Here is a 25,893-nt window from a genome sequence, read left to right on the forward strand (position 1 = left end):
TAATGTTGGTGTTCTCTGATGTCTCATGCCTTAGAAGAAATTCTGCTCTACTTTTGGCAATGAAACCTCCAATGGGGTGGGTATGGAGCACAGCCCTGTAGAAGGAACAATAACTACGAGCAAGAAAACAAGAGACAAAACCCAAAGCATAGCTTGCAGAGGGCCAGACTGCTGAAGAGAACAGAGACATTCAGAAGCCTTTCCTGTCCTCACTGTGCCCCCTGGTGGTGACAGCTCAGAAACCAGCTACAAGCAATTTCTCTAGCCCACAGCAGGCCTCTCAAGATTTCCAGTCCCCTAGTCATTCTCTTCCTCATACCCTACATAAAAGCTTTGTGGAAATCTTTTCTGTAGGTATTTAGTTCTCCTCTTCTGAAACTGGAGGCTAGCTTATGATCCCAGGATACCCTCTGGGAGGTATAAGATTAAAGAGTTTAGCAACCCATGTTCTTTACCTAAGAAGTAATGGGTGCCTAACTACAAAACACTCAAGTAGAGCCAAATGCAAACAGATCTCTTCACCTATTCAGGCCTGCACCAAAGGCTGACAGTATGTGCCATAGGTTATTCATGGGACATGCTAGCTAGGGATATAGATAGGTCATAACCAGTTAGGGCTTGAATGATTTAAAAACCCTAAACATGACATAGAGCTTATTTTGTGCCAGAAGGGACAAATGCAAATATTCCAGGGCTTGGCTTACCTAGACCCACAAAGAAACAAAGGCCCTTCAATCCCGATTTTACAGGAACTGAAAAGTAACCTGACCTCTCTGAGAAAAGATGCTTAAGGATACATAAGGGACCAATGCCTTTGATGACAAAGCTGGGGATACAACTGGTGCATGGTAGGGACATTTTGTGACTACAAGGGGCCAAGCAGTGCAGAATTCACTCACCCATCTTCAATCAACATGGGTGTGCCCAATGGCTCCAGGTCTTCAGCTGACATCAGCTGGTGAATCAGACTGTAGGACTGAGGGTCCAGGCTTCGAGCTTGTGTGGGCAGAAGTGGTGAGTGACCAGAATAGCTAAAAAGGTGTGGTATGTACTGATAATGTGGAGGCACCGACATCCCCATGTACTGATCCCTGAATGTCATGAATCCATTTAGTTCCACAGACCTACTGGAGAGAAAAACTTCACATCAGGAAAAGCCATCACAGGTGGAATACCTGCTCAAAGGAAATAAGTCAGGAGAAAATGGCTGAGGTGCTCTCTGGTCATGAAGCCTGTGACTAATCAAACTATGGACAGAAATAAAGGTTATATGTGTGTCTACCCTATCACATTGCCCTCATGAGACAAGGATTCTGTGTGGATATAGAAACACGGGCTCACCGTTAGCAAACTCAGTGACCAGTAGTATAGGGTGATATAAATAATTGTGAATTGGATGAAGTCTTTGTACTGATGTCACACCTAGCACCTTGCTCATGCTAGTCAGGTGGTTGCCACTGTGCCTCCTTTTAACATATATCTTGAGACAGAGTCTCACTAAGTTGGCAGGGCTAACCTTGAACTCACTTTGGAGCCCAGGCAAGTCTTGAAGTTGCGATCTTCCTCTTAGCCTCCTGGATAGTTGGGAGAGTAGGTTTTCACCACCAGGCCCAGTCCGGAAGTTTTTTTTGTGTTTTTTTTTTTTTAAATATATTCTAGTAGTCTATGGTGACAAAAATGTGTTTATATTGCTGTTTTAGTGTAAGGAAAACAAAGGCATAGGACAAGCTAAGTGGACTTAATTAGTCCAAAACCCAAATCCAGTGTCTGGCATGAAATATAGCCTGAGGTCTTTAAGTCCCTAACTATTAAAAAGAAAGAACAGTGTATAATTGTATAATTGAACGAAATAAAAAGCTCTAATTGAATCTGAAGAAGATTGTTTCCTGCTTCCTCTTTTTTGGAAAAATCTAACCATTTTCCCAACTAACTGTAAAAAAAAAAATCACATCTATGATTTATATACATGTTTGTATTTTACACACACACACACACACACACACACACACACACACACACACACACACACACACGAGTGAATCCCACAATGCATGCATGAGAGGACAACTACTGGGAGTTCTCTTCTACCACCTAAGTCCTGGGTCATCTCAGGTAGTCAGGATTGGCAGTAGGCGCCTTTACTTAATGAACCATCTCACCAGCCCATTCCTTGAATGTATCTCCTATAATCAAATTTGGCAAACTACAGCCTATAGGCCTCATCTGGCCTAGAACCTATTTTTGGCAAATTAAGTTTTACTTGAATAAAGCCACACTCAGTGCTTTATATATAGTGTGTACCGTGGTGCTTTTGAGCCACTAAGGCACAATTGGGAAGCTGGGACCCTGGCCAGGCTTACAAAGTTTACAATAGTAAATATATGACATTTTAAATTTATTTATTTATTTGCTTATTTGTAGACAGCCTCTATGTAGCCTTAACTGTCTTGGAGTGACCTTTTTTAAAAAGAGAATTTTTATTTTATTTTTATTTTTTTTTATTTATCATTTTGTATGTGCTTATGCACATATGTGTAGGCCTGGAGTGGAGGTCAAGTGTCCTTCTCAACTGCTCTTCATCATATGCTTTTGACACAGGGTCTAACAGGACCTAGAGCATATTGATTCAGTTAAATTAGCTGGCAGTGATCCCTGGTGATCTTCCTGCCTGTTGTTCCAGTGCTAGAAGGAGACAAAAATCCACATATTCTTCATTGTGCACCTGGCTTTTATGTGGTTGCAGGGGATCGAACTTAGGATCTCACACCTTCAGAGCTATCTCCACAGGCCCTACTCTGTGACATTTTACTCATTTATTTATGTATACGAATGCTCTGACTGATATTTATCTGCATGCCAGGAGAGAGTATTGGATCTCATTAGAGATAGCTGTAGCTACCATACGGTTGTTGGGAACTGTACTCAGGACCAGTGGAAGAGCAGACAATGCTCTTAACTTCTGAGACATCTCTCTAGCTCCCTACTCTGTGACATTTCAAGAAAATACTTGTCAATTCTTGACCTATATGAAAGATTTCTGGGTTAAGGAGACCTTTCATGGTGGTTCAAAGCTATACTTTACATCTGTCAGCTATACTTTACATTTGTCAGCTAACTTAAGAAAGCATGATTTGCCTTAAGAGACTTTAATTTTGAATTCCCCAATAACACTAGCTCTGACGAGTCAGAAAAACTACAACTCAGTTCAATAGACCGTGCACTGAAATGTTTATGCTAAATGAAGCTCACGTGGGCATGCACACAAGTGGCACTCAGCAGTCTGCAAAAGAGATGGCTGATGTTTTGTCCTTGTTAAAGACCTGGCTTTGCACCATCCTGTTCCCCTAAGAACCTGTGGGCCCAATGGCAGCAAGGCTAAGACAACCTGGCAGAAGAGCACTCTACCACAGTCTTCAGAGGACTATGTTGGCTGAGCCCTAGAAGATGATATTGGGCTTGCCTTTAGCTCACCTGGATGACAGTGTGGAGCCTGGTGAGGGCTGGTTGCTCTCTGAAGCCCTATTCCCAGGGGAACTGTGGTCGCTGTCACCATGGTTGCTCCAGTGATTGGCTTCTTCCTCAAACTCCTGTCCAGACATGATTCGTTCAATCTCTTCTTCTGATATCTTTGACAAGAAATGGATACATGTTAGATTTGGTGTTGCGGATCCCTTCTGTTCTCTCTTTAGGAAATCAATTTATACTCAAGGTCTCTCATAATCTTTGGACTTTGTTGGATATGCCCAGTGTATTTGGATACAATCTTTGGATCTTGCCTTCTAGAATCCTGCTTTATTACAACTTTCCCCTTGCCAATTGACCCTACCTTCAAGCCACAAAATCTATTTCTCAACTCTTGTCTTGAAGTCTTTACTTTCCTAACTAAAGCTCCATTCTTCAATGACAATCTCCTGCTTGCCCATCCCAATAATGAGTGTTACCTCTTTTGTAAAATTATCTATGGTTATTTATCCATTTATAATTATGTGGATTCCGAGAAAGGAAGGATAGAATTGTGGTTTAAACTATGTGAAGCTAAGTTACTTCCATCTGTTTGGTAGAAAGAACAAAAGCCCTTTCTGATTGGATTCTTGTGAGCATTAATCAAATCAGATACATAGAAAGGGGCCTAGCAAGAATGACAGTTATTGAGGCACTGAGGGTTACAATAGCATCATTTGGGGATTTTTTTTGTTTTGAAAGAGGGTCTTGTTACAGTGCCCAGGCTAGCCTTAAATTCCTAGGTCAAGTAGTCCTGCTTTAGTCTTCCAAGTAGCTCAACTGTAGGTGTGTGTCACCATACTGGGCTGTCACTGTCACAGGATACATATAGTTCTCAGAGAAGGGAGACTTCCATAGGTATCAACTGGCTTTGGCATATCTAGCAGGACTGGGCCCATCTTCTTCTATTGAGGCTAGACATCCCCAAACAAGTCTACTAAATACAACTTGAAGAAACCAGAGCTCACATAAGTCATACTGTGTACCTAGACATGGTCAGGGGTATGAAGAAAAAACAGAAATATGCTAGTACTCAGTCCAGTGCTCTATAGAGAACAAATAATCCTCAATGCAGTTTATAACCTAGGACTGAGGCCTAACTGGTCACAGTCAACATAGAGCAGAGTATGTGCTAAGGAGGAGGAGCCAGAGGAATTCTTATATGTTGTTTCTATGGAAACCTAAAAGGCCATTTCCTCCCAGGCCTGCCTGGCTCAAATCTGCATATTTCTTTGCTTTAGTGGCCTCTAAGAAAACCTTGAACTGTTATGATCATAAACAGAAGCTTTTAGAACTCGACCCTAGCAGGGCCAGTGAGATGGCTCAGCAGGTAAAGGTGCTTGCCATGCAAGCCTAAGGATCTGAATTTGATCCCTAGACCCATATAAGGAGGGAAGAGAGAACAGACTCCACAAATTTGTCCTTGGCACTTGTGTGCTTACACACACACACACACACACACACACACACACACACACACACACACACACACACACCATACATGTGGGCATGCATGGGGACACATGTGTAAATACATACACAATAATAATAAAGTTTTTTTTTAAAAAAGAGCTTAATACTAATGATGAAAATACAAGGTAAGAAGGATGTAACTAGTAGATAAACAAAGGAGTTGGTCTGAAATAGTTTGGTGTATACAGTGAAACTGAGTGATTATTTTTGAAAATTAAGTCACATACAAAAACAAAAAACAAAAAACCTGGCCGGGCAGTGGTGGCGCAAGTCTTTAATCCCAGCACTTGGGAGGTAGAGGCAGGTGGACCGGTGTGTGTTCAAGGCTAGCCTGGTCTACAAAGCAAGTCTAGGACAGCCAAGGCTACACAGAGAAACCCTGTCTCGAAAATCCAAAACAAACAAACAAACAAAACAAAAAAACCCCCACCAAACTCCAGCTTTTCTCTTTAGGGTCTTAGAACCCTGAAATCATTGTAGTCTGACTGATGGTCGTGATGGTAAGAACAGAGTTTGAAAGGTATGAAACTAGCTGGGAGAAAAGAGCCAACCTATGAAGGCAGTTTAGGACTTGCTGTGCCCTGATAGCCCCATGGCACAGGACAGTGGGCCATCACTGATGCACTGACTATACAGAGGACAGAGCTTGTTGGGAATGCTTAACCTGGGTTCAAACTTCATTAGTGATTTTCCTGATAGATGCTACTGGACAAGTCAAGTGCTCGAAGCTCTCTGTGCTTCAGCTTATCTGCCTACGAAACTAAGGCAATATTACTCTCTTGTATACTCAGAGCTAGAGCAAAGTAGTATACAGGTCAAAGTCCGAACGACTTGGAAGTTAACCCAAGATAAAGTTATAAAATATGACACAGAATATTTTCTCAATAAATGGAAATTCCATCTCTCCTCCTTTTTATTAAGAATAGCTAAACATAAGCTGAGTATGGTGGCACACACCTTTAATCCCATCACTAACGAGGCATAGGCAGAGGCAGGTGGATATCTGTGAGTTCAAGGCCAGTCTGGGCTACAAAGTGAGTTCTATGGTACCTAGGGGTATTACACAAAGAAACTTTGTGTTGAGAAAAAAGAAAAAGTTAAATACAATTGAGAACTTACAGATCAAAGTTCTAATACATCACCAATAAGTAAAGAAAAATCAAAATAATATGCCCAGTATAAAAACAAAAAACAAAAAACAAAAAAAAACAAGCATAGCAGCAAGTGAAATGGCTTTTCTGAGCACTGGTGTCTTCAGTTCTGAAAGAATAGCTTACATCTACACAACCTGAGCATCCCCTGGCAGAGCACAAGTCTTACACGGGACTAAAAAAGCATTAGGTGCCACTAGAGCAATGGATCTCAACCTTCCTAATGCTGTGACCCTTTAATACAGTTCTTCATGCTGTGGTGACCCCAGCCATGAAATTACGTTTGTTGCTACTTCATAACTGCAATTTTGCTACTATTATAAATTATAATATAGGGGCTGGAGAGATAGATCAGAGGTTAAGAGTACTGGCTGCTCTTCCAAAGGTCCTGAGTTCAATTCCCAGCAACCACATCTATAATGAGATCTGATGCCCTCTTCTGGCCTGCAGACATACATGCGGGGAAAGCACTGTATATATAATAAATAAAGAATAATATAAATATCTGTTTTTTTAATTTTAAAAAATGATTTATTTATTTATTATGTATCCAGTGTTGTTTCTACTGTACACCTGTATACCAGAGGAGGGCACCAGATCTCATTACAGGTGCTTGTGAGCTACCATGTGGGTATTGGTACACAGCAAAAAAATTCATAAAACTGATCCTGGCTCTTCATGTGCCTGGGGATTCATTTGATGAGTGGGCCATAAAATATCCAATTATCTAGATTCAGAAAGTTCTTCAGCTAGCAAGTAAAAGGAGGTGTAGGCTGTTCACACAAAAGTTTTACTTAGGAGGCATAGTAGAACACAGCTGAGGTCACTCTTACAGAGAAATGATGGAAATTCAACGACTCTGCCGTATTTGTTGCTGCTCTACTACATGTGCCCAATGCTCCAGTTTACTGAACAACTTCCTTGTGATGCTTTGAGATCTGTCTGTGGGTCCTTTCAGTCTGTTCTGTCTAGCTTGGATTAAACTATGCTTAGCTTCTCCACACAGCTACTTCTTCCTTCCCTTTCAAAAATCTGTTCAAAAACACCTTGAAGAACCTTTTCCTGAGTATCTCCAGCCTCCAAACAGAACAGATGTGTCCCTGGGCGGCGTCTGCCAGCTCTCAGCGTCCTGGGGTCTCACTGGATTGAGACCATATATATATAGACCAGCAGAGCAGGAACTTGGTAAATACCTATGGTATGGGACGGAGTGAAATATTATTATCCCTACTTTACTCCTAAGAACATGAACAAAAGATAATTTTTATTGATTTCTGGCAGGCTAAATTATCTATAACTTTAAGAGATTGGTCGAGAGGGGAAAAAGAATTCTCTGGATGGTTCAGAACCAGATTTGAGTCCGTTCTCTGTGAAATTCTTAGGAAGGATTGAGGGATCATAAGAGGAGCTTGAATCCACTAACTCCAACACTTAAGACTTTAAAAATCTCACTGACTACATTTTCAGAGGACCCAGGTACAATTCCCAGCAACCACATGGCAGCTCTCAACTGTCGGTAACTCCAAGTTCTAACACCTTTACACAGACATACATGCAGGCCAAACACCAATGCACATTAAAACAAAACAAACAACAACAAAAAATAGATTAAAAGAAAACACAAACCAACTTTAAAATTGTTTTCACATTCAGAGTCTAAAAGCAGTTTTATAGGCGTGAAAGCAAAGATGGCAGAAGAAAGAGATCCAGGTGAATAGCTGCAGGAGCATTTGGATCACCAAGCTTCTAGACCATACTAAGGGGGTGGGTATAGGACCCACCTGGACTGGTCCAATGCTCTTGTTCCGGCCTCCAGGCATACCGTCTTCTCTGATAGCTAGAAGGAAACATAAGACAGTCATTTATAAACAAAATGAAAATGTATCTGTCCCAGCACTTTGGAGGCAGAGGAAGCTACTTTCTGTGTGTTTGAGGCACATACACACACACACACACAAACATACACACACACACACACACACACACACACACACACACACACACACACACACACACGGGGGTGGGGTGGGGGGGTGGTAAAGGAGGGAGGGAAGAACCTAGGAAACTTAACTGGCTAAAAGTATAATGTAGTAAGTAGTGAAGCCCAAACTAAAACACAGGCGTTTCTGGACCCATAGTGTACTTTATTGCTATAAGTTGCACCATAAGCAGCAGACACTAGATGTATACTATACATACTGTACACATTCAAGATATTCAATAAAAATGGCAACACAAGTCCCAATTACAAATATCCCTCCAGAATATGGCACATCTCAACAATGAGGGATATTTTAGTGGGGGAAGCAAATACCTGCATTTTAAAATAAAATATATTCATTCTTTTCCTAAGCTTAAGGGATCAAAACAAAGATTTGGTTTTTTATTTTGTTGTACTTCTGAGACCTGAACCCAGTAGTTCTCACATGCTAAGAAGTGCTCTACTATCCACGTAGATGCCCAACACTGGAGAACAGCGCTTTTGACTTTTCACTTTTATTAATTGGAATGTTTACCTCACTAGTTTCTCCTTACAAAAGCAGGAAGTTAAAGCTAAAGAAACTTACTTAGTATTTTCTTCACATGTGCACACGCACAGACACACACGAGTATTTCGCCTGCGTGTGTGTGCCCATACATGCCTGGGGCCCAAAAGGTCAGAAGAGGCATCAGATCCCTAGGAAGCAGAGTTATAGATGGTTGTGATCCACCATGTGGGTATTGGGAACCATTTGGGGCCTCTGCAAGAACAGCAAGTGCTCTTAACCACGGAGCCATTTATCCAGCCAGCCCCCAAATGATATTTAGGTGGGAGGGAGATTGTTGTTATTGTTTTATTTTAAAATCTAAACTTTATTTTTATGCATATGGGTGCTTTGCCTGTATGTATGTCTGTGCATCAAGTGACCCTGGTTCCCAAGGAGGCTGGCAGAGGGTACTAGATACCCTGGGACCAGGGTTTCAGACAAACAAAACAAAACATCAACAACCATTATTATCAAATAAAGTTTTAAAAGACAGTCTTATATAGCCTGGACTGGCCTGAACTTGCTATGTAGCTAAGGCTGATCTAGAATTCCTCCTTGCCATCTCCTTCTATGTGATGACATTACAGGCATGTATTAGTATGCCTTGCATCAGTATTGATGAAGGCTCTTAATATGGGGGGCACAACACAGGGAAAGGCTTTAGAAAAAGACAGCTCTTGAGCTGAGTCTTATAGAAGAAGATTTAGGAAGGTAGAAAAAGGTCAGTGAATAGTGTCTTGAAAGGCTCTACAGGAGGCAGTGGCACTCTCCCTTAATCCCAGGACTTGAGAGGCAGAGACAGGTACATCTCTGCCAGTTTAAGGCCAGCTACAGAGCGAGCTCCAGGACAGCCAAAGCTACATAGAAAAATCCTTCCTTGAAAAACCAAAATAAACAAATATTTGAAAGAGAGAGAGAGAGAGAGAGAGAGAGAGAGAGAGAGAGAGAGAGAGAAAGAGAGAGAGAGGGAGAGAGGGAGGGAGAGAGGGAGAGAAGAAAGAATTAAATGGCTCAAAGGATGGCTTGTTTTTTCTGTGAACTTCTAAATGGTTGAATCAGGGCAAAGTACTCTGGTAGGATGAGTTATTTATGGGAAGAGTAGTGAGTAATAAGACTAGAGAGACCAGATCATAAGAAACCTAGGTTGCCAGGTCATGTGAACACAGCTGATAAGCCTGGAGATAAGCAGTAATGCAGGGGAGTGATGTGGTCCACAGTCCACAACAACAGAGGGTAAACTAATACACCATATGAGAACAAGTCTGGCTGTTGCCTCAAAAGGTGAGAGCTACAAAACGGCAGTTTCTGTAGTAATGAAGAGGCTAAAAGGAGTTTCATTTTCCTTCAAGTAGACAGTCTTGGTGTGCTCAAAAGATTAAACACTTCTGAACCAGACAAATATGGGTCCAAATCCTGCTTGCTCTGTGTAATTATAGCCGGATTTCTTCTAATTTACCAAACAATCTTCTATCACACAGTGTGGCTAAAACATTAAACCTGTACCTGGGTAAATAAAGTAGGCTCACAGCCTACTACTCCTTAGTCTCTTTCTTATGGAAACAAGAATGAAACAAACCAAGATTCCTTTCTCGGCTTTGCAAGAATATTAGTACTGACAAATGTAACATACGCTGCTGAATTTGGAGAACATACATAGCCTATACTGAAAGTGAATGCACGGGCTGGAGAAATGGCTCAGAGGTTAAGAGCACTGTCTGTTCCTCCAAAGGTCCTAGTTCAATTTCCAGCAACCACAACCATTTATAATGAGATTTGGTGCCCTCTTCTGGCACGCAGGCACACTAGGGCTGAATACTGTATAAATAATAAATAAATAAATCTTTAAGAAAGAAGGAAGGAAGGAAGGAAGGAAGGAAAGAAAGAAAGAAAGAAAGAAAGAAAGAAAGAAAGAAAGAAAGAAAGAAAATGAATGCATACTGTTGCCGGGAACCTCTCTTTCAACCTAATTTCAAGTTAAAAAAAAAAATCTTTAAAATATTTTGCCCGATCTTCTAGGGTCAATGACAATATTGAGACACTCCTAGTTTCAATAGTAACATCTCACAGGTTTTAGCTCTAGCAAAAGAACAAAGGCTTATTACTGACCAATAAACCCTAGACATACTTCAGAAGACATCTCACACCCACTCTCCTGAAGGTAAGGAAGAACTCTGCAAACCTTACTCTTGTTTAAAGGACCACTCATCTCATACCTATAAGATGCACATGATACTATGTGTTAAGGTAAAATGATAATCTTGGGCAAAAATCTCAGTATTAGTCCACTCTCACTGAGGCTCAAAGAAATAAAGCAACATGAGGGGTGGAGAGATGGCTCAGAGGTTAAGAGCACTGACTGCTCTTTGAGAGATCCTCAGTTCAATTCCCAGCAACCACATGGTGGCTCACAATCCTTATAATGTGATCTAATGGCCTCTTCTGGCTTGCAGGTGTACATGCAGGCAGAGCACTGTATATATAATAAATAAACAAATAAATAAATCTGAAAGAAAAAAAGAAAGAAAGAAAGAAAGAAAGAAAGAAAGAAAGGTACACAGACCAAACAGCAGAATCAGCCCTTGAGCCTAGGCCTCTTCCCAGTTTTACTTCCTATGTATCTTATATTAGAAAGACTCTCAGTTAATATATAAACTTTTTTTTTTTGACATCTGAATTCAGTGCCTTTATTTTTATTTGACAATGAACAGCATTAACACACTCAGCAACCCAGTGACCTTTGCTTACACCACTGATTAGCAGTGTGCTTAGCAGGGTCTTTCCATGGCAAGGCCTCTGCACAGTTGCCCCGTTCTTTAGAGCTATAGGACATTAACACCTGTGCAGCCACCAGTCCAAGCTCAACTGTCAGGGCTTAGCTGAGATGGGAGCCTTGGGTTGTCTCAGTCAGGGGACAGGGCCCTAAAACACACCTCAAAAGATGCCTGGTTCTGGACTGAGTCACCTTGTTAAACCACTTACAGACAACACTAACCCCTGGCCCTCTTCCTGTGGACCTAGTCCTGGCAAAACATCAACTTTTTCAGAGTTTCTCTTCTTAAATCACACTATAATGACTCCATCAGAATACCAAACGCACCCTAGACATAGCTTAACCAAATACAAACGGGATGTGACTGTCTAGAATCTAAGGATGGGCAGTGGGAAGACTTACCCTAAAGCCTCTATCCTACCTCAGCTCAGGACTCCCTGAGAGGGGGTGGGAAGGAAGGGAGAAACGGCAATGCTTTGCACAACTTGACAATACTGCAGGTGGGTGGTCCCAGGGCTGCTGGCCTTTGCAGCGGCCCTTCTGCCCAGACAGTTGTTCGTACAGCTTGGGCACGTAGTCATCCCACTCTGCCTGGTAGCACATGCCTGCCACTGGGGCTCCCAGGTGACACTTCTTGTGGAAGTCTGCCACCTTGAACTTGCCCCGGTGGTCTCCAGACCTGTTGCTGAGGATCCACTCTACATAGTTCAGTGTCTTGTCCTGCTTGTACACCAGCCAGACAGAACAGTGGAGGCCTGTGCCACTGAGGGACCCAGAGCCCATATAATCTGAGAGGACCGTGCCACTGCTGATGTCATTGTCCTTCATGTTGACCACCAGAAAATGGTACCACTCCCTGAATTTGGGGTGCTTCCTGCTAGGAGCATCGGAGTCTGTGAGGACCAGGGTGTAGAGTTTTCCTGGATCTAGGCATTCCCACGAAATGCTGCTAGGCCTATTCTTTTTTTTTTCTTTTTCTTTTTTTTTTTTTTTTTTTGTCGTTTTTTGAGACAGGGTGTCTCTGTGTAGCCTTGGCTGTCCTAGACTCACTTTGTAGACCAGGCTGGCCTCATTCTTAACCTGGGTGGGCGTCAGCACTTTGCCCAGCTTGTCCACCTCCACCTCAGTGTAGGCGACACAGGGAGTGCTGGGGCCACTTGTCTATCTTCTGCAGGCTCAGTGGCTTGGGCCACTGGCTGATGTTGGCAGGCATGGCGAAAGCAGGATGGAGGACACATGCACTGAGTCCCGAGTGCCACTATATAAACTCTTAATTATGCATTTGTTTTACTGTGTATTAAAATACTTAGTTGTGGTACGCATGCCTTTAATCTAGCAGTCGGGAAGCAGAGGCAGGTGGATCTCTGTGAGTTCGGGGCCAACCTGGTCTACAAAGTGAGTCCAGGACAGCCAAGGCTGTTACACAGAGAGACCCTGTCTCAAAAACAAACAAACAAACAAACAAAAGAAACTTCATTGTTGAAGCACGGTTTCACTGGCCTCAAACTCATGATCTTTCTGCCTCAGTCTCCCAAGTACTAGGGCTGCAGCATTACATCACTATACCCAGCAGATTTCTTATTGAACTAACTACTATCATTAGAAACTATTTAAGAAAATAACTAAGGAATTACTAATTTTTTTACATAAGGACTCAACTGATGTGATTTTATCCCCAAGAAGCTCACTGTAGCTTTCTTTCTTCTAATATTCCCCCATCCCACTTCTTACATGGCTCTCCATCACACTTAGTCCATCTAATCAGAAGCACCCTTCCTATCATCATTGGGTTTTATGCGGAGAGAACCAGAGAAAAGGAGAGCTTGGTTACATTCTTGAAGAGTGCACATCTACTAATGGAAACAGACCCAGACAAACACAAGGTGACCAAGGGTATGGAATGTAGTACACAAGAGCCATATATACAGGAGGGTATGACACAGGAATGAGTGTGGTCAGAGGAGACTTCCTAGACGATTCTACAAGTAAGTAAAAGCTAAGATGGAAAATAAAAATACATGATTGTCATGTAAGCCTAGTGACCTGAGTTTGATTCTTGACACAATATAAAAGGGGGAAAAAGAGAATTGACTCCACTAAGTTGTTTTCTGATCTCCACATGCACACCACACATATATCATGCATATAGACACAATAATAAAAAAAACTGAGGTTATTTTTTACATTAAAATATTATGTTTATTGTATGAGACCGGTGGTACATGGCATGTGTATGAAGGTCAGTTGGTTCTCTCCTACATGTGAGAACTGGGGATTAAGTTCATGCCATAAGGCTTGGGAACAAGTGCCTTTACCCACCCAGCCATCTCGATATATATATATATATATATATATATATATATATATATATATATATATATATATATATATATATATATATATATATATATATTTTTTTTTTTAAGGTAAAGCCACATTTACAGAATAGTTTCATATGTTCTATTCCTAGCTTTTTCTTTCTATCAATCAGCTGTATAGCCATTGATTATTCATAAGTACCAAGAAATTAATCTCGATAGAATACTATTAACAAAAGTAAAAGCTTCCTTAGCATTTTCCCAGTTTCCCACTGATGTCTTCTCTGCCCAGCCAAATCAGAATCAACACTGTATTTAAAAATCATGTTTCTATTCCTTTCTTCAATTTGTAACAGCTTTTTAGCCTTTGTCTTCATGACCTTGACACTTTCCAATAGTATTTCCTACAATGTTATCTTGTTTTAAAAAAAAGGGGGGGGTGGGGCTCCTAAGTTTTCTCATACTTAGTCTGATAATGAACTTCATGCTCATATCCTTCCTTCCTTCTCCTCCTCCTCCTTCTTCCTCCCTCCCTCTCTCTCTCTCTCTCTCTCTCTCTCTCTCTCTCTCTCTCTCTCTCTCTCTCTCTCTCTCCCTCCCTCCCTCCCTCCCTACACTATCATTTCTGTGTGTGTATGCTAACTTTTTCTCAACATTATCTTACAAGGGTAAATATTGCTGATATGTTTACTGGTGATAGTAACTATGCTGAATAGTGTTATGTCAACTTAATACAAGCTAAACTCATCTGAAAGGATGGAACCTCAATTGAGAAAATGCCCCCATAGGATCAAGCTGTAAGCAAGACTAAAACATTTCCTTAATCAGTATTAAGGGATGTAGGACCCAGTCTTCACTGTGGCTGGGGATAACCCTGGACAAGTGGTCCTGGGTTTTATAAGAAATCAGGCTCAGCAAGCCATGAAGAGTAAGGTAGAGAGCAAGCCAGTAAGCAGCAGCCCTCCATGGCCTCTGCATTAGCTCCTGCCTCTAGGTTCCTGCCTTGTTTGAGTTCCTGCCCCAACTTGATGATGAACAGTGATACAGAAGTATAAGCCAACTTGTTTTTTGGTCATGCTGTTCTACCACAGTAATAGACTCTACTTTTGTTTAAACCAGTGCTAATTCCTGCTGGAGTCCCTTCAGTGGATCTTGGCTGCAAGTCAGTTCTGTGGTGTTATGGGTGTAACATGCCTTCTACTTCTATCATGCCTTCTCTGTTCCCTGGAATACTTGCATAAGGTAGAAGGGTCACTTGTGTTTATTCAGTTAAGAATTTCTATCAATATGAACATGCATCCAGAGATATTCTGTTACCTAGTTAGAACAACTGTGGTTACTAGAAACTGCCAGGTTGAGTTCTGTGGTCTTTCACTGTGACACAAGATCATACATGCTCTCTCTATTTATTATGTATATGTGGGTGCCTATGGAGGTCAGAAAAGGGTCCTGAATTGCCCAGAGATCGAGTTAAAGGTGATTGTGAACTGCCTGATATAGGTGCTGGGATCCAGACTCTGGTCCTCTGCAAAAGCAATAAATGCCCTTAACTATTAAGCCATTTCTTCAGGCCCCCCACTCCATTATCTCTTTAAGCACCTCCTATTTTCCATTTCATTTTTAAAGATTTACTTACTTATTTATTTATTATGTATACAGTGCTCTGCCTGCATGTACTCATGCAGCCCAGAAGAGGGCATCAGATCACTTTATAGATGGTTGTGAGCCACCATGTGGTTGTTGGGAATTGAACTCAGGACCTTTGGAAGAGCTATCAGTGCTCTTAACCTCTGAGCTATCTCTTTAGCCCCTATTTTCTTTTCTTCTTCCACTTTACTTCTCCTCCTCTTCCTCCTTCTCCTCCTCCCTTCCTTCTTCCCTCTTCTTCTTCTTCCTTTTGGGTTTTCAAGACAGAGTTTCTCTGCATAGCCCTGGCTAGTGTGAAACTCAGAGAGATCTGCCTGCCTCTGCCTTTCCAGTGCTGGATTAAAGGTATATGCTACCACTGCCCAGCTGAGCATCTCTGATTTTCAAGTACTTTAAAACTCTACAGGCTTATATTTTTCTATATTCAACTAGTTCTCCATGGAGACCTCACTCTTTTTATTGACACTTAAAACAAGATATAGGTGCTGTGTGTGTGTGTGTGTGTGTGTGTGTGTGTGTGTGTGTGTGTGTGTTGTGTGTAGTCTAGCCTCATGCAGTGGTTACAGTTTAGAAATACATGTATGTATACTAAGTCACTCACAACTCACACATTATCTATTTATCTATCTATCTATCCATCTACCTACTACTTAACCATCCATCCACCCAGACATCAGTCCCATATTGATACCCTAATTTTGACCCAAGTTTTCATTCTAGTCTTTCTTGATTGATAACTTCTTTCTTAAAGATAGTGCATTTATTTGCTTGCTCAACCACAATATTCAATTAGAGACAGAATTCCTAACATATAACCTTGAGAGAAACAATTTTACAAACCTGAGTACTTTGTTTGTATGTGATTGTTTTTGTCCTTACCATTACAATATGCAGTTAAAACACTGTTTTCCAAGGCCAGCTCCCTTCCTCCCTACCACCTTGGTGTGATTATGTGATTCATTTTAATACTAGTTAAATGAACTCATCATTACAGTGTTGACTCCATCTCTCCACCACAACACATTTGCTTTGACTAACTCTTCTTCCCTTCGAGACAGGGTTTCTCTGTGTAACCTTGGCTGTCCTGTAACTCACTTTGTAGACCAGGCTAGCCTCCAACTCATAGAGATCCACCTGCCTCTGCCTTCCAAGTGCTGGGATTAAAGGCTTACACCACCATCCACCTGGCTTGATTAACTTTTTATATCCATTAAAATTCACTTTTTTTGTAATGTACAGTTCTATGGCTTTTGAAAATAAAATGCATCACCAGCTACTCAACTTTCAGGGAATATTTTTCACTTTCAAAATATGCCCATGGTAAGTGTAATTTAGTCCTGCTTTCTCAAGACCAGCCAGAAGGTGGCAGGGTTCCCTCAGCAGCCTTCACTAGGCTACTAAACCAGCTGAGGGAGGACAGACTACTCTATCCATGTGCCTGGGCTGTAATACAGGACTTTCAGAGGAGTTTAGCTGGAAGCTCAGAATCTCACAGACCAAATGAATAACCAGGATAAACTGTATATGTTATCAAGAATGTATCCCATAACAGTGAGGCTTGAGGTATTTAGCACTCACAGACCCTGGGCAATGAAGGGAGACAAGAAAAGTAGAGTATATAAAGCCAAATCATGGTAAGGGTAGAAAGACAGTACTGGTCTGAAATTGGTAACTGGCAAGCATTTCTGTAAGAGACAAGTAATAGGAGGGAAGAGAATGGACTTTAAGGGTTAAGAACAAACTTGAGGACATGTGGAGTGGCATCAGATCTGGTCCTGAGACCCTGCTCTGGTCAGAGAAGCAACAAAGATGGACAGGGAACAAACTTGGAAGCACATCAAATGCCTTACTATGGTATTTGTTTAACACGCAGCAAACACTTGGTATTCTAATATGTAAACAGCTGTGCCATCCAGGAGATTTTTGAAACAATATATCACCTCTGTGATTCGGCACAGCTCTGCTTAATAACACATTGTAAACTCAAAATTACTAACTGTCATAATCATTCTTGAGGTTAAGTATTATTAAGTGATTTCTATGTTACCAGCTGCATGTGTAAACTGGGAGTACAAGTCAATAGGATCAGTGTGCATGTCCAACAAACATTGAGTGCCAAGTACAGAAGCGTTTATGGTACACCTAAGTGCTCAATAATTATTAGTTCTGAATAAACTGCAAGACAGTAAATCTAAATGCCCTTCAATAACTCTCTTACTCTTCTTTCTTTCTTTCTTTTTAGTTATTATATGTATGTGTGTAGGGGTGTACATGCCACAGCACACCTGAGAAGGTCAGGGAACAACTATCAGGAGTTGATTGCATTCTTCTAGCATATGGTTTGTAGTGACTGAACTCAGGTCATGAGGCTTGGTGCCAGGCACTTTTACCTGCTGAGCTATCTTGCCAGACTTCTCTCTCACCTTTCCTCAAAATAGAAATAAAACTCAGGTGGAGAGGCCTGGTGGCAAGCACCTTTGCCTACTGAGCCATCTTGCCATCCTGTATTTTTTTTTAATACTTATTTTAATATAATTTAAATTATGTGTCTGTGCAGGAGACAAGTTCCTATGACAGCAATTGCCCAGGGACAACAGAAGGCATCAGATCCCCTGGAACTAGAGTCACAGTCAGTTCTGAGCTACATGGGGGTGCTGGAAACTGAGCCAGAATCCTTTACAGGAGCAGTCATGTTCTCTCCAGGCTCCTCCTGGGCATTTCTAAAAACTTTGCTTTCTCTACCTAATCATTCAAAGAATCAGTTTAGTTATGGCATCTCAGGCTAAAAGCTTCCAGAAAACTTCTCAATAAACTTCAAACTCTTTACCTACCTAGGCAAACTTCTAAATATGCCTAGTGTCTGAGTATGTTGTGTTGCTGGTACACAAAATTATATCCTACTTTATGCCTTTCCAATTAAATTCCTATCCTCACTCCTTGAAAAATTTTGTGGAGTATATATAGTGCATAGAGAAATAATAATTCAGAAATATAATAGTTGCAGATGAGGGGATGGATGAAGGGTAGGCAAAGAGAGCTCTAAGCATCAACTCACCCTTCCTGTTCATGCCCATCTGTAGACACTTGAGGAGGCGGCAGTACTGGCACCTGTTCCTCTGCTTCCGGGACATGACACAGTTCTTATCACGACTGCACCGATATACACGTTTGTTGCAAATGCTCCTCTTGAAAAAACCTTTGCAGCCTTCACAGGAGATGATCCCATAGTGCAAGCCTGTAGCACGATCCCCACAGATGAGACAGGTTCGTTGTTCAGCTCGATCATCTGCAACAGAAACTGAATGTGTACAAGTTAGAGCATTGTGGAGACAATGAGGCTGAGTTCACAGTTTCTAAAACCTTCAGGCCTGCTTTGGCAAAGTCACAAATACCACAGCTTCAAGCACCTGGCAAGTCACTGAGTGCCTTCTCCAAGTCATCTACTCATTAGCTTTGGGAAAGAACTGTGCTTTTAATTTAGTAAGGCAGTGTTCTTCCTTGGTATCACTCCTAAAACACAGTGTGAGGAAAATGGGCAAATAAGCACTTTAAAGTCAAGACCAAAGCTCATAGCTGACGCAGCTGAGAAAGAGCGGAGTTCTTAACAATAACAGGCAAATAAAGGTAAAAAATAGCCTTGAAAAACAAAATACTCTAATTTATTTATCAAGAAACTGCCTGTTGGAGGGGAAGGGCTCAGACTTTAAACAGTCGATAAGCAGAACACATAACACTTTAGTGGAATTTGCTGATCCCAAGAATAGGGTAAAAAATATACAAGCCTTGTTGTGCTACTCACACCAACCATGAGATCACGTCAAAAGGAAACATGACCGAATGAAAATATTTGGCAAATCTAAGATAAAGCAAGCTGTGCATCAAAAAGACCAAGGACAATGGACAGTATTTCAATCCTAGGTCTTGAGGTGACTCAAAGTTTGTAAAAGCACAAGTCTTTATTTGTGTTTAATCTCCAGAAACAATGGTGGATGGACCAAACCAGCTACCAAAAGTTGTCCCCTCACCATAACAAGCCATGACCCTGCCACACATCCACACAATAAACTTAAAAATAGATGAAATAAAGAAAATGGGGAGTAGGATGAAGCATTTAAGTAAAAATGACCAGAACTGTCATCTCTTGTTCCATGCTCCATGAGTAAGAGAATGAAGCAAAAACAGTTCAGTAATGCTAAACAATTGAACTTCAGGCTTAGTAGAGAATTGTTAGGATTTGGTAAACAGCTAGATACACGTGGTATTGTTGGCAAACAGCTCATCTAAAGGCCACAGCATAGGAAGCCTCACGGTACAAAGCAAAGGGAATATTTGGCTTAGAAAGTTCTAGAACAGGGGCAGGACAATGAGATCAAGCCTCTGGGCTCACAACTAGGCATTTGCTAGCTCTGTCTCTCGGAAAGGAACTGTCAATTTCTGAAATGTAACTACCTACTAGCACGACAAGTGAAAGTAGAGAGGAGGGTACAGCTAGGAGGAACCACTGCCATGACAAGTCATGCCTTTGATGTGGTGCTAAGCAGTCCTCGTCATCTTGAGTTTACAGAGATGAGTCACACTCCTTTCTAAAATATCCAAATAATTCACTAAGCTTCACCAAACTATCAAGAAGAGGTATAGGGAACCATCTAGAGATATAATAAAGTTATCTTACCCTAATATGGAAGAGCCATGATCTAACCATAACCTTATTCTGAAAATTGTTTTGTTTCTGTTGTTGTTTTGGTTTTTGACTCAGAATATCATGTGTCTTTGAACTACTGATCCTTTTGTCTCCATACTTAGTGCTGGGATTACAAGCATGTGCCACCATGTCTAGCTGTGTCCAAAATGTTGCTGGTCATCTATGGTAGTCATCAGTAAGTAAAGCTGAAACATTAGCCCCAGTTACAAGAACACAAGAAAGGGGAAAGACAGCTCATGGCATATAGGTAGTAGCCACATTAAAGAATGGCTGTGAAATAGTGAAAGTGAAAAGAAAGCTGAGAAACTAAAGTAAATGTGACAAACCCACAACATTTCTGGGGGGGAAGGGGGTGGAATCATCCATGTGGTCTTTATACATGTAGTCTTTAGTACAGTCTTACAAACTTTAAGAGCAATCTTAAGAACTTCCTATAGTTAGAAAATTACTCTACTGTGAACAGCAAATACTGCTATGTTGAATGTTCTTCTTCAAACTTCTATTAAGATAGGTAAGAACAAATCCAGAGCTCAGTCAACGTCTCCATGGATACACATTAATACTCAGATGCAGAAATGTTAAAATCGAAAGAAACCGTTAAAATGAGAAGACAGCTGAAGAAGTTGGCTAGAAGACTGTCCCCAGCCACTGTTTCAGAAAACCGCTGATAAGCACCTGGTTAGACAAATGTATATATTCATTTTCACATCATCTAGCAGGAACAAAAAAGCAAGTGTGGTCACTAATCTGACTAAAATTTTATAAAAGTTTGGCTCTTGTTTCATAAATGTGGCAAGATCTTTTAGTCACATCACATCTAACCAAAGTTACTTTGCAGGCAAATTATTTTCTCTCTTTCTTTTGGGAGGGGAGTAGTTTTCCAAAATAGGGTTTCTCTGTGTAGCCTTGGCTACCCTGGACCCACTTTGTGAACAAGGTTGGCCTTGAACTCTCAGAGATTCACCTGCCTCTGCTTCTGCCTCTGCATGCCAAGTGCTGGGATTAAAGGCGTGCACCACCAAGCCAGGCACACAGACAAATTTCAACCAGAGAATTAACAGTAACATCTGGTGCTGTATACACTACAGAAAAGATGTATTTTTGTTTTTATTTCTAGAATTTGAACCTAGGACATCTCTTTCTTATTTGTTTGTTATAGACAGACTTGCTAAGTTAACAAGGCAAGTCTCAGATGCATAATCCTCTTGCCTCAGCCTCTCAAGTAGTTGAGATAATATCCTACACCACCTGGTCTAGTCTGTACACTTTTCAATAAATGTGTAAGTGGGTAAATGGCATGACTTAGTGAAGTGTATTCAAAATTACAAGTTACAACACATAGCACTGTGACTTTTTTGAAAAATTAAATAAATAAGAAATATCAGGTAGAAAATGATGAAAAAGACACCCAATGCTGACATCTGGCCTTTGCAATACATGTATAAGCACATACATATGCACATTACAAACAAGTAAGCTACACACACACAAAAAGTCATAAAATGTGTCACGTGTAGTAAGGATAAAATATTATTAAATTTGTTTCAGTGAAAGCATGCACATTTTTGTATGTATACTGTTTGTATACACATAAGTAGGAGGCTATTTGATCTCAATGAGCAATGTATCAAGTATTAAACAATTCAAAATACAATAACCATGTTTCAGAGTGAAGCTGGAAACAGGTAGGCATGGCGGCACATGGTGGCAAGTAGAGACAGGTAGAGGTTTGTGACTTCAAGGCACACTCCTTCTATATGTAGAGTTCCAGGCCAGCCAGGGCTATGTAGGGAGACCCTTCTCAAAACAAACAAAAATACTAGAGTTAGTCATAGTGGTATATACCTATAATCCTAGGACTTGGGAGGTAATAGAAGCATCTTGAGTATGACATCAGCCTGGACTACCCAGAGAGTGTTCACATCAGAAACAAAATAACACACACACACACACACACACACACACACACACACACACACACACACACACATTCCAACATGCCTTTTCCTAGCTTTGGAATCATGAGCAAACTACCCACTTCTCTGAGTCTCCCTCAGTATCAATCACTTATGCAACAACATACGTGACTTGTATTAAAATGTTTGGCCAAGGAATTAGAGAGGTGGTTCAGTGGTTAAGTACAATGTCTACTCTTCCAAAGGACTCAGGTTTAATTGCCAGTATGCATATGGTGGCTCACAATCACCTGTATCTTTAATTCTAGGGATCCAAACCCTCTTTCTGGCCTCGTTGGCACCAGGCATGTACATGGTATACATACATACATACATACATACATACATACATACATACATACACACACACACACACAAAACCCCCATATACACATGAAAAATAAGAATAAGAACGTTTGGCCAAAGAAGTCAGAAAGAAATACATACTGTAGATTTTCATTTTATTACATTTTTTAAAAACTGGTAAAGAAGAGAAAGTTAGATAGTATGAAGAGTAGTGGGTGCTGGAATGCCTTTAGATTCTGCAATGATCTATTTCTTGACCTGGGTGGTGCATGATTTACAAGTTGTACAACTATATTGCATTTCATACATTTTTCTCTGAATGTTCATATCTCTAACACCAAAATAAAACAAATAGCAAATGTATGGTAAAGAAAGAAACCAACCACTTATGGATTATAATCCATATAAAAACTGAGAGAGGTCTGGGGAGATGATTCAGTCAGGAAAGTGCCCGTCATATTAGCATGAAAACTTGAATTTAGATTTCCAACACCAACAGTCTGTGAGCCCACAGGACTGATCAGGAAAAGAAAGGCTAGTGGATCTTACGAGATCACTGGGCAGGCAGTCAGCCCAATCAACAAGCCCTGGGCTCTAGAAAAAATAGGGTAGAGAGCAATGGAGAAAGACTCCCAATGGCCTCCACATGCACCTGCACATGTATATGCACACATGCACGGGTACACGCATGCACAAAAAAACAGGTATACATAGACGTACAGACACCCACAAAGCACACACCATGCATATATACACACACAAAAGAGTGCTAGATAACAGTTGTTGGAAGCAGCAATATATTCAAACAGACTTTTTATTGTATGTTTAAAGTAGGGAAGATTCAGTCACATTTAAAGAAGACAAACATAGAAACAAAGACTTTCAAGAGAATGATCAATCCCTCAATACAATGAAGGGGTATGTGGAATAACATGTAATTCAGGCATACTTAAAAAATAGAATTGTGTCTTAAAAAGAAAATCAGTTATTTTTAAAGGCTTTTCTTATGTTTGTTATTTTTATTTTAAAAAAAAACATATTTATGTGTTTTTCTAATGTAGGAGTGCTCTGTCTGCATGTACACTTACATGCCAGAAGAGGGCATCAGATCCCTTTATAGATGGTCATGAGCAAACATCTACAAAGGTAGATGGGAATTGAACTCAGAACCTCTGGTAGAGCAACTAGTGTTCTTAACCCCTGAGCCATCTTGTCAGCCCATGATCAACTCCCCAGTACCAGTCAGGGGTATATGGAATAAAATTTAATTCAGGCATACTTAAACAATAGGATTTCACCTTAAAGGCAAACCTCTTGTGAGGGAAGGGAAGGGAGGAATTGGGGTGTGATAAGCATGTCAGGACAGCTGCATGTAGCTGCTTATTTATAAAGAAACTTCAGGAGTAATTTTAAAGGTTGTTTAAAAAAAAAAAAAAAAGAACTAAGTAGATACTGTCCTACCAAGCAATAACTGTGCACCCAGATCGGCAATATGCTCTCCTATAATTTGGTTAAGCACAGGCTAAAACCTGTTACAAAAACACCTCTTACTCTCCTTCTTTTCACTAGGCCTTGCTATTACTAGATACCATCCCCATCCCCATCCCCAAGAAGGGCATTTACCTATTCCAAGGGCTCAGGTTACACATGCAATTTGGAAACTGGTTTTTATCAAAACCTGTTATTCAAGCTGTGATAAAGGCAGACTTAGAAAACAGACAGTACAGCTGCTCACTTGACCACAATTACACTAACAGACAAAGCAATTTGAACGTTCCTGGCTAAAGGGTTGTTCAAGCAAAGGGAAACTGTTTTACCTAAATTCCTGGTTCCAGCTTCCAGATCAGCTGCACATTTTAAGGACTGACTCCAGCTTCCTAGGTTGCTATCATCCAAATGAAAGCCTCAAGGTGGCATGACAAAATTAAGACTCTCACATTTTCATTTAGAAGTACAGTGTTTATTTGCACACTGCTCCTCCATGTACTACTATAAAAATCCATTTCTAGAAGCCACAAATGGAGTTCTCAGAGGACCCTTTCCAAAAATTCAAATCACCTGAGTAAAAACAAGCAAGCAATTCATAAAATGGGTGTGAGCTGACAGGAGGAATAATCCAGTGCTCTGGGTCTCAGCAATGGATTGCAACTCATGACAGGTTATTCTACAAAGTACTAGAGGAGACTGATGGTTGCTAACACATGAAAACAATACATGTTGAAGGAGAAGGGATGCTAAGTACCCTAAATCCAAATACTATCCATTATATATATGTGTGTGTGTGTGTGTGTGTGTGTGTGTGTGTGTGTGTGTGTGTGTGTGTATTTATCACACTATACCCCATAAATATGTGCAAGTTTTTAAAAGAATTTTTGAAATGGTATTTTGCTATATAGTTCAGGCTGGCACCAATTTGTTGGCTTTAGTATAGGGTCACAGGCATGCACCACAATCAACAGCTCAAAAATTATGCATGGGCTAAATGTCTGGGACTTGTTTTTACTGATTGGTAAATTAAAGCAAAACAATAAACAAACAAAAACAAAACAAAACAACCCCTACTGATTGTTCTACTTGGAGCGCCATTGAGAACTTATATTTTTTAAAAATTGTTTGGGTGAGCAGTGGTGGCATACCCCTTTAATCCCAGCACTTTGAAGGCATAGGCAGGCAGATTGCCAGGCCAGCCTGGTCTACAGAGCAAGTTTTAGGACAGCCAGGGCTAAACAGAGAAACCCTGTCTTGAAAAAGAAAGGAAGGAAGGAAGAAGGAAGGAAGAAAAAGAAATGTACAGTGTGAAAGATTTCAATTTAGAACAAGGAAGAATTCAATAATGGTCAAAGTTGTGCTGTTATGTGAGGTAGTGAGAGTCTCATATACAAAATTATACTAGCGTTCGCTACTTTCTAAAAGCAAGTTTTAGACAAACTGGAGGCTAGGAAGCCATAGGATGAGTACTGTGGACATGACTAGTCTTTTCTGGGGACTAAGTTGATCCCTAAATCCTACATTACACATTAGACAATATGAGACACTATAGGTGGTTGCTTCCCCAAGGAATGAACATGAGAAAGCACCAAAGCAAGGTCCAAAGGACATTGATAGTATTATTCTGGCATGAGAAAGGTCAAATACATGATATGAAATCTAATGGTCTTTGCAGTTTGTTTGTAGTTCTGAAATGTTCACAACCACAAATAGGTGCTAAAATTTCTGTATTCCCAATCCACACATAATCAGTCTGCAAACAGTAAAATGAACAAAATTGGAAACCCTGCCTATATGAAGGGCACTGTGCAAGCTGTAATTTCTCTTGAGCAGGTAGAATTTCAGCTCCTCCAATCTAAGTAACACATACCTGAGTGAAGTACTATTTCCTTACCATTCAGCTCTAACTGAACAGGGATATGCATTACTGGATATTGTCATGTTGCTGCCAAGGCCTGGCATCCAAGCTCAATCCAGGGACCCACACAATGAAGAAGAAAATCAGCTTTCATACCCTGTCCTGTGACTTCTACATGAGTGGCACATGCACAGCC

General features: G+C 40.7%; 1 protein-coding gene across 3 annotated transcripts in view; it reads right to left on the minus strand.

Moving 5' to 3' along the window:
• NR6A1 (nuclear receptor subfamily 6 group A member 1) overlaps nucleotides 1-25,893 on the minus strand; it is a 173,256-nt gene that overhangs the window by 15,928 nt on the left and 131,435 nt on the right. For 2 of the 3 annotated variants that reach the window (XM_084797959.1, XM_084797961.1), the window contains exons 4-7: nucleotides 18,444-18,686; nucleotides 7,907-7,962; nucleotides 3,472-3,626; nucleotides 900-1,127 (exon numbers count right to left, since the gene is read on the minus strand). In XM_084797959.1, the coding sequence (XP_084654085.1) occupies nucleotides 900-1,127; nucleotides 3,472-3,626; nucleotides 7,907-7,962; nucleotides 18,444-18,686 (682 nt within the window). The remainder of the gene's footprint in view (nucleotides 1-899; nucleotides 1,128-3,471; nucleotides 3,627-7,906; nucleotides 7,963-18,443; nucleotides 18,687-25,893) is intronic. The other variant, XM_084797960.1, reaches the window with a different exon arrangement.

Source organism: Acomys minous (assembly GCF_964271855.1).
Source record: "Acomys minous genome assembly, chromosome: 10".
NCBI lineage: Eukaryota > Metazoa > Chordata > Mammalia > Rodentia > Muridae > Acomys > Acomys minous.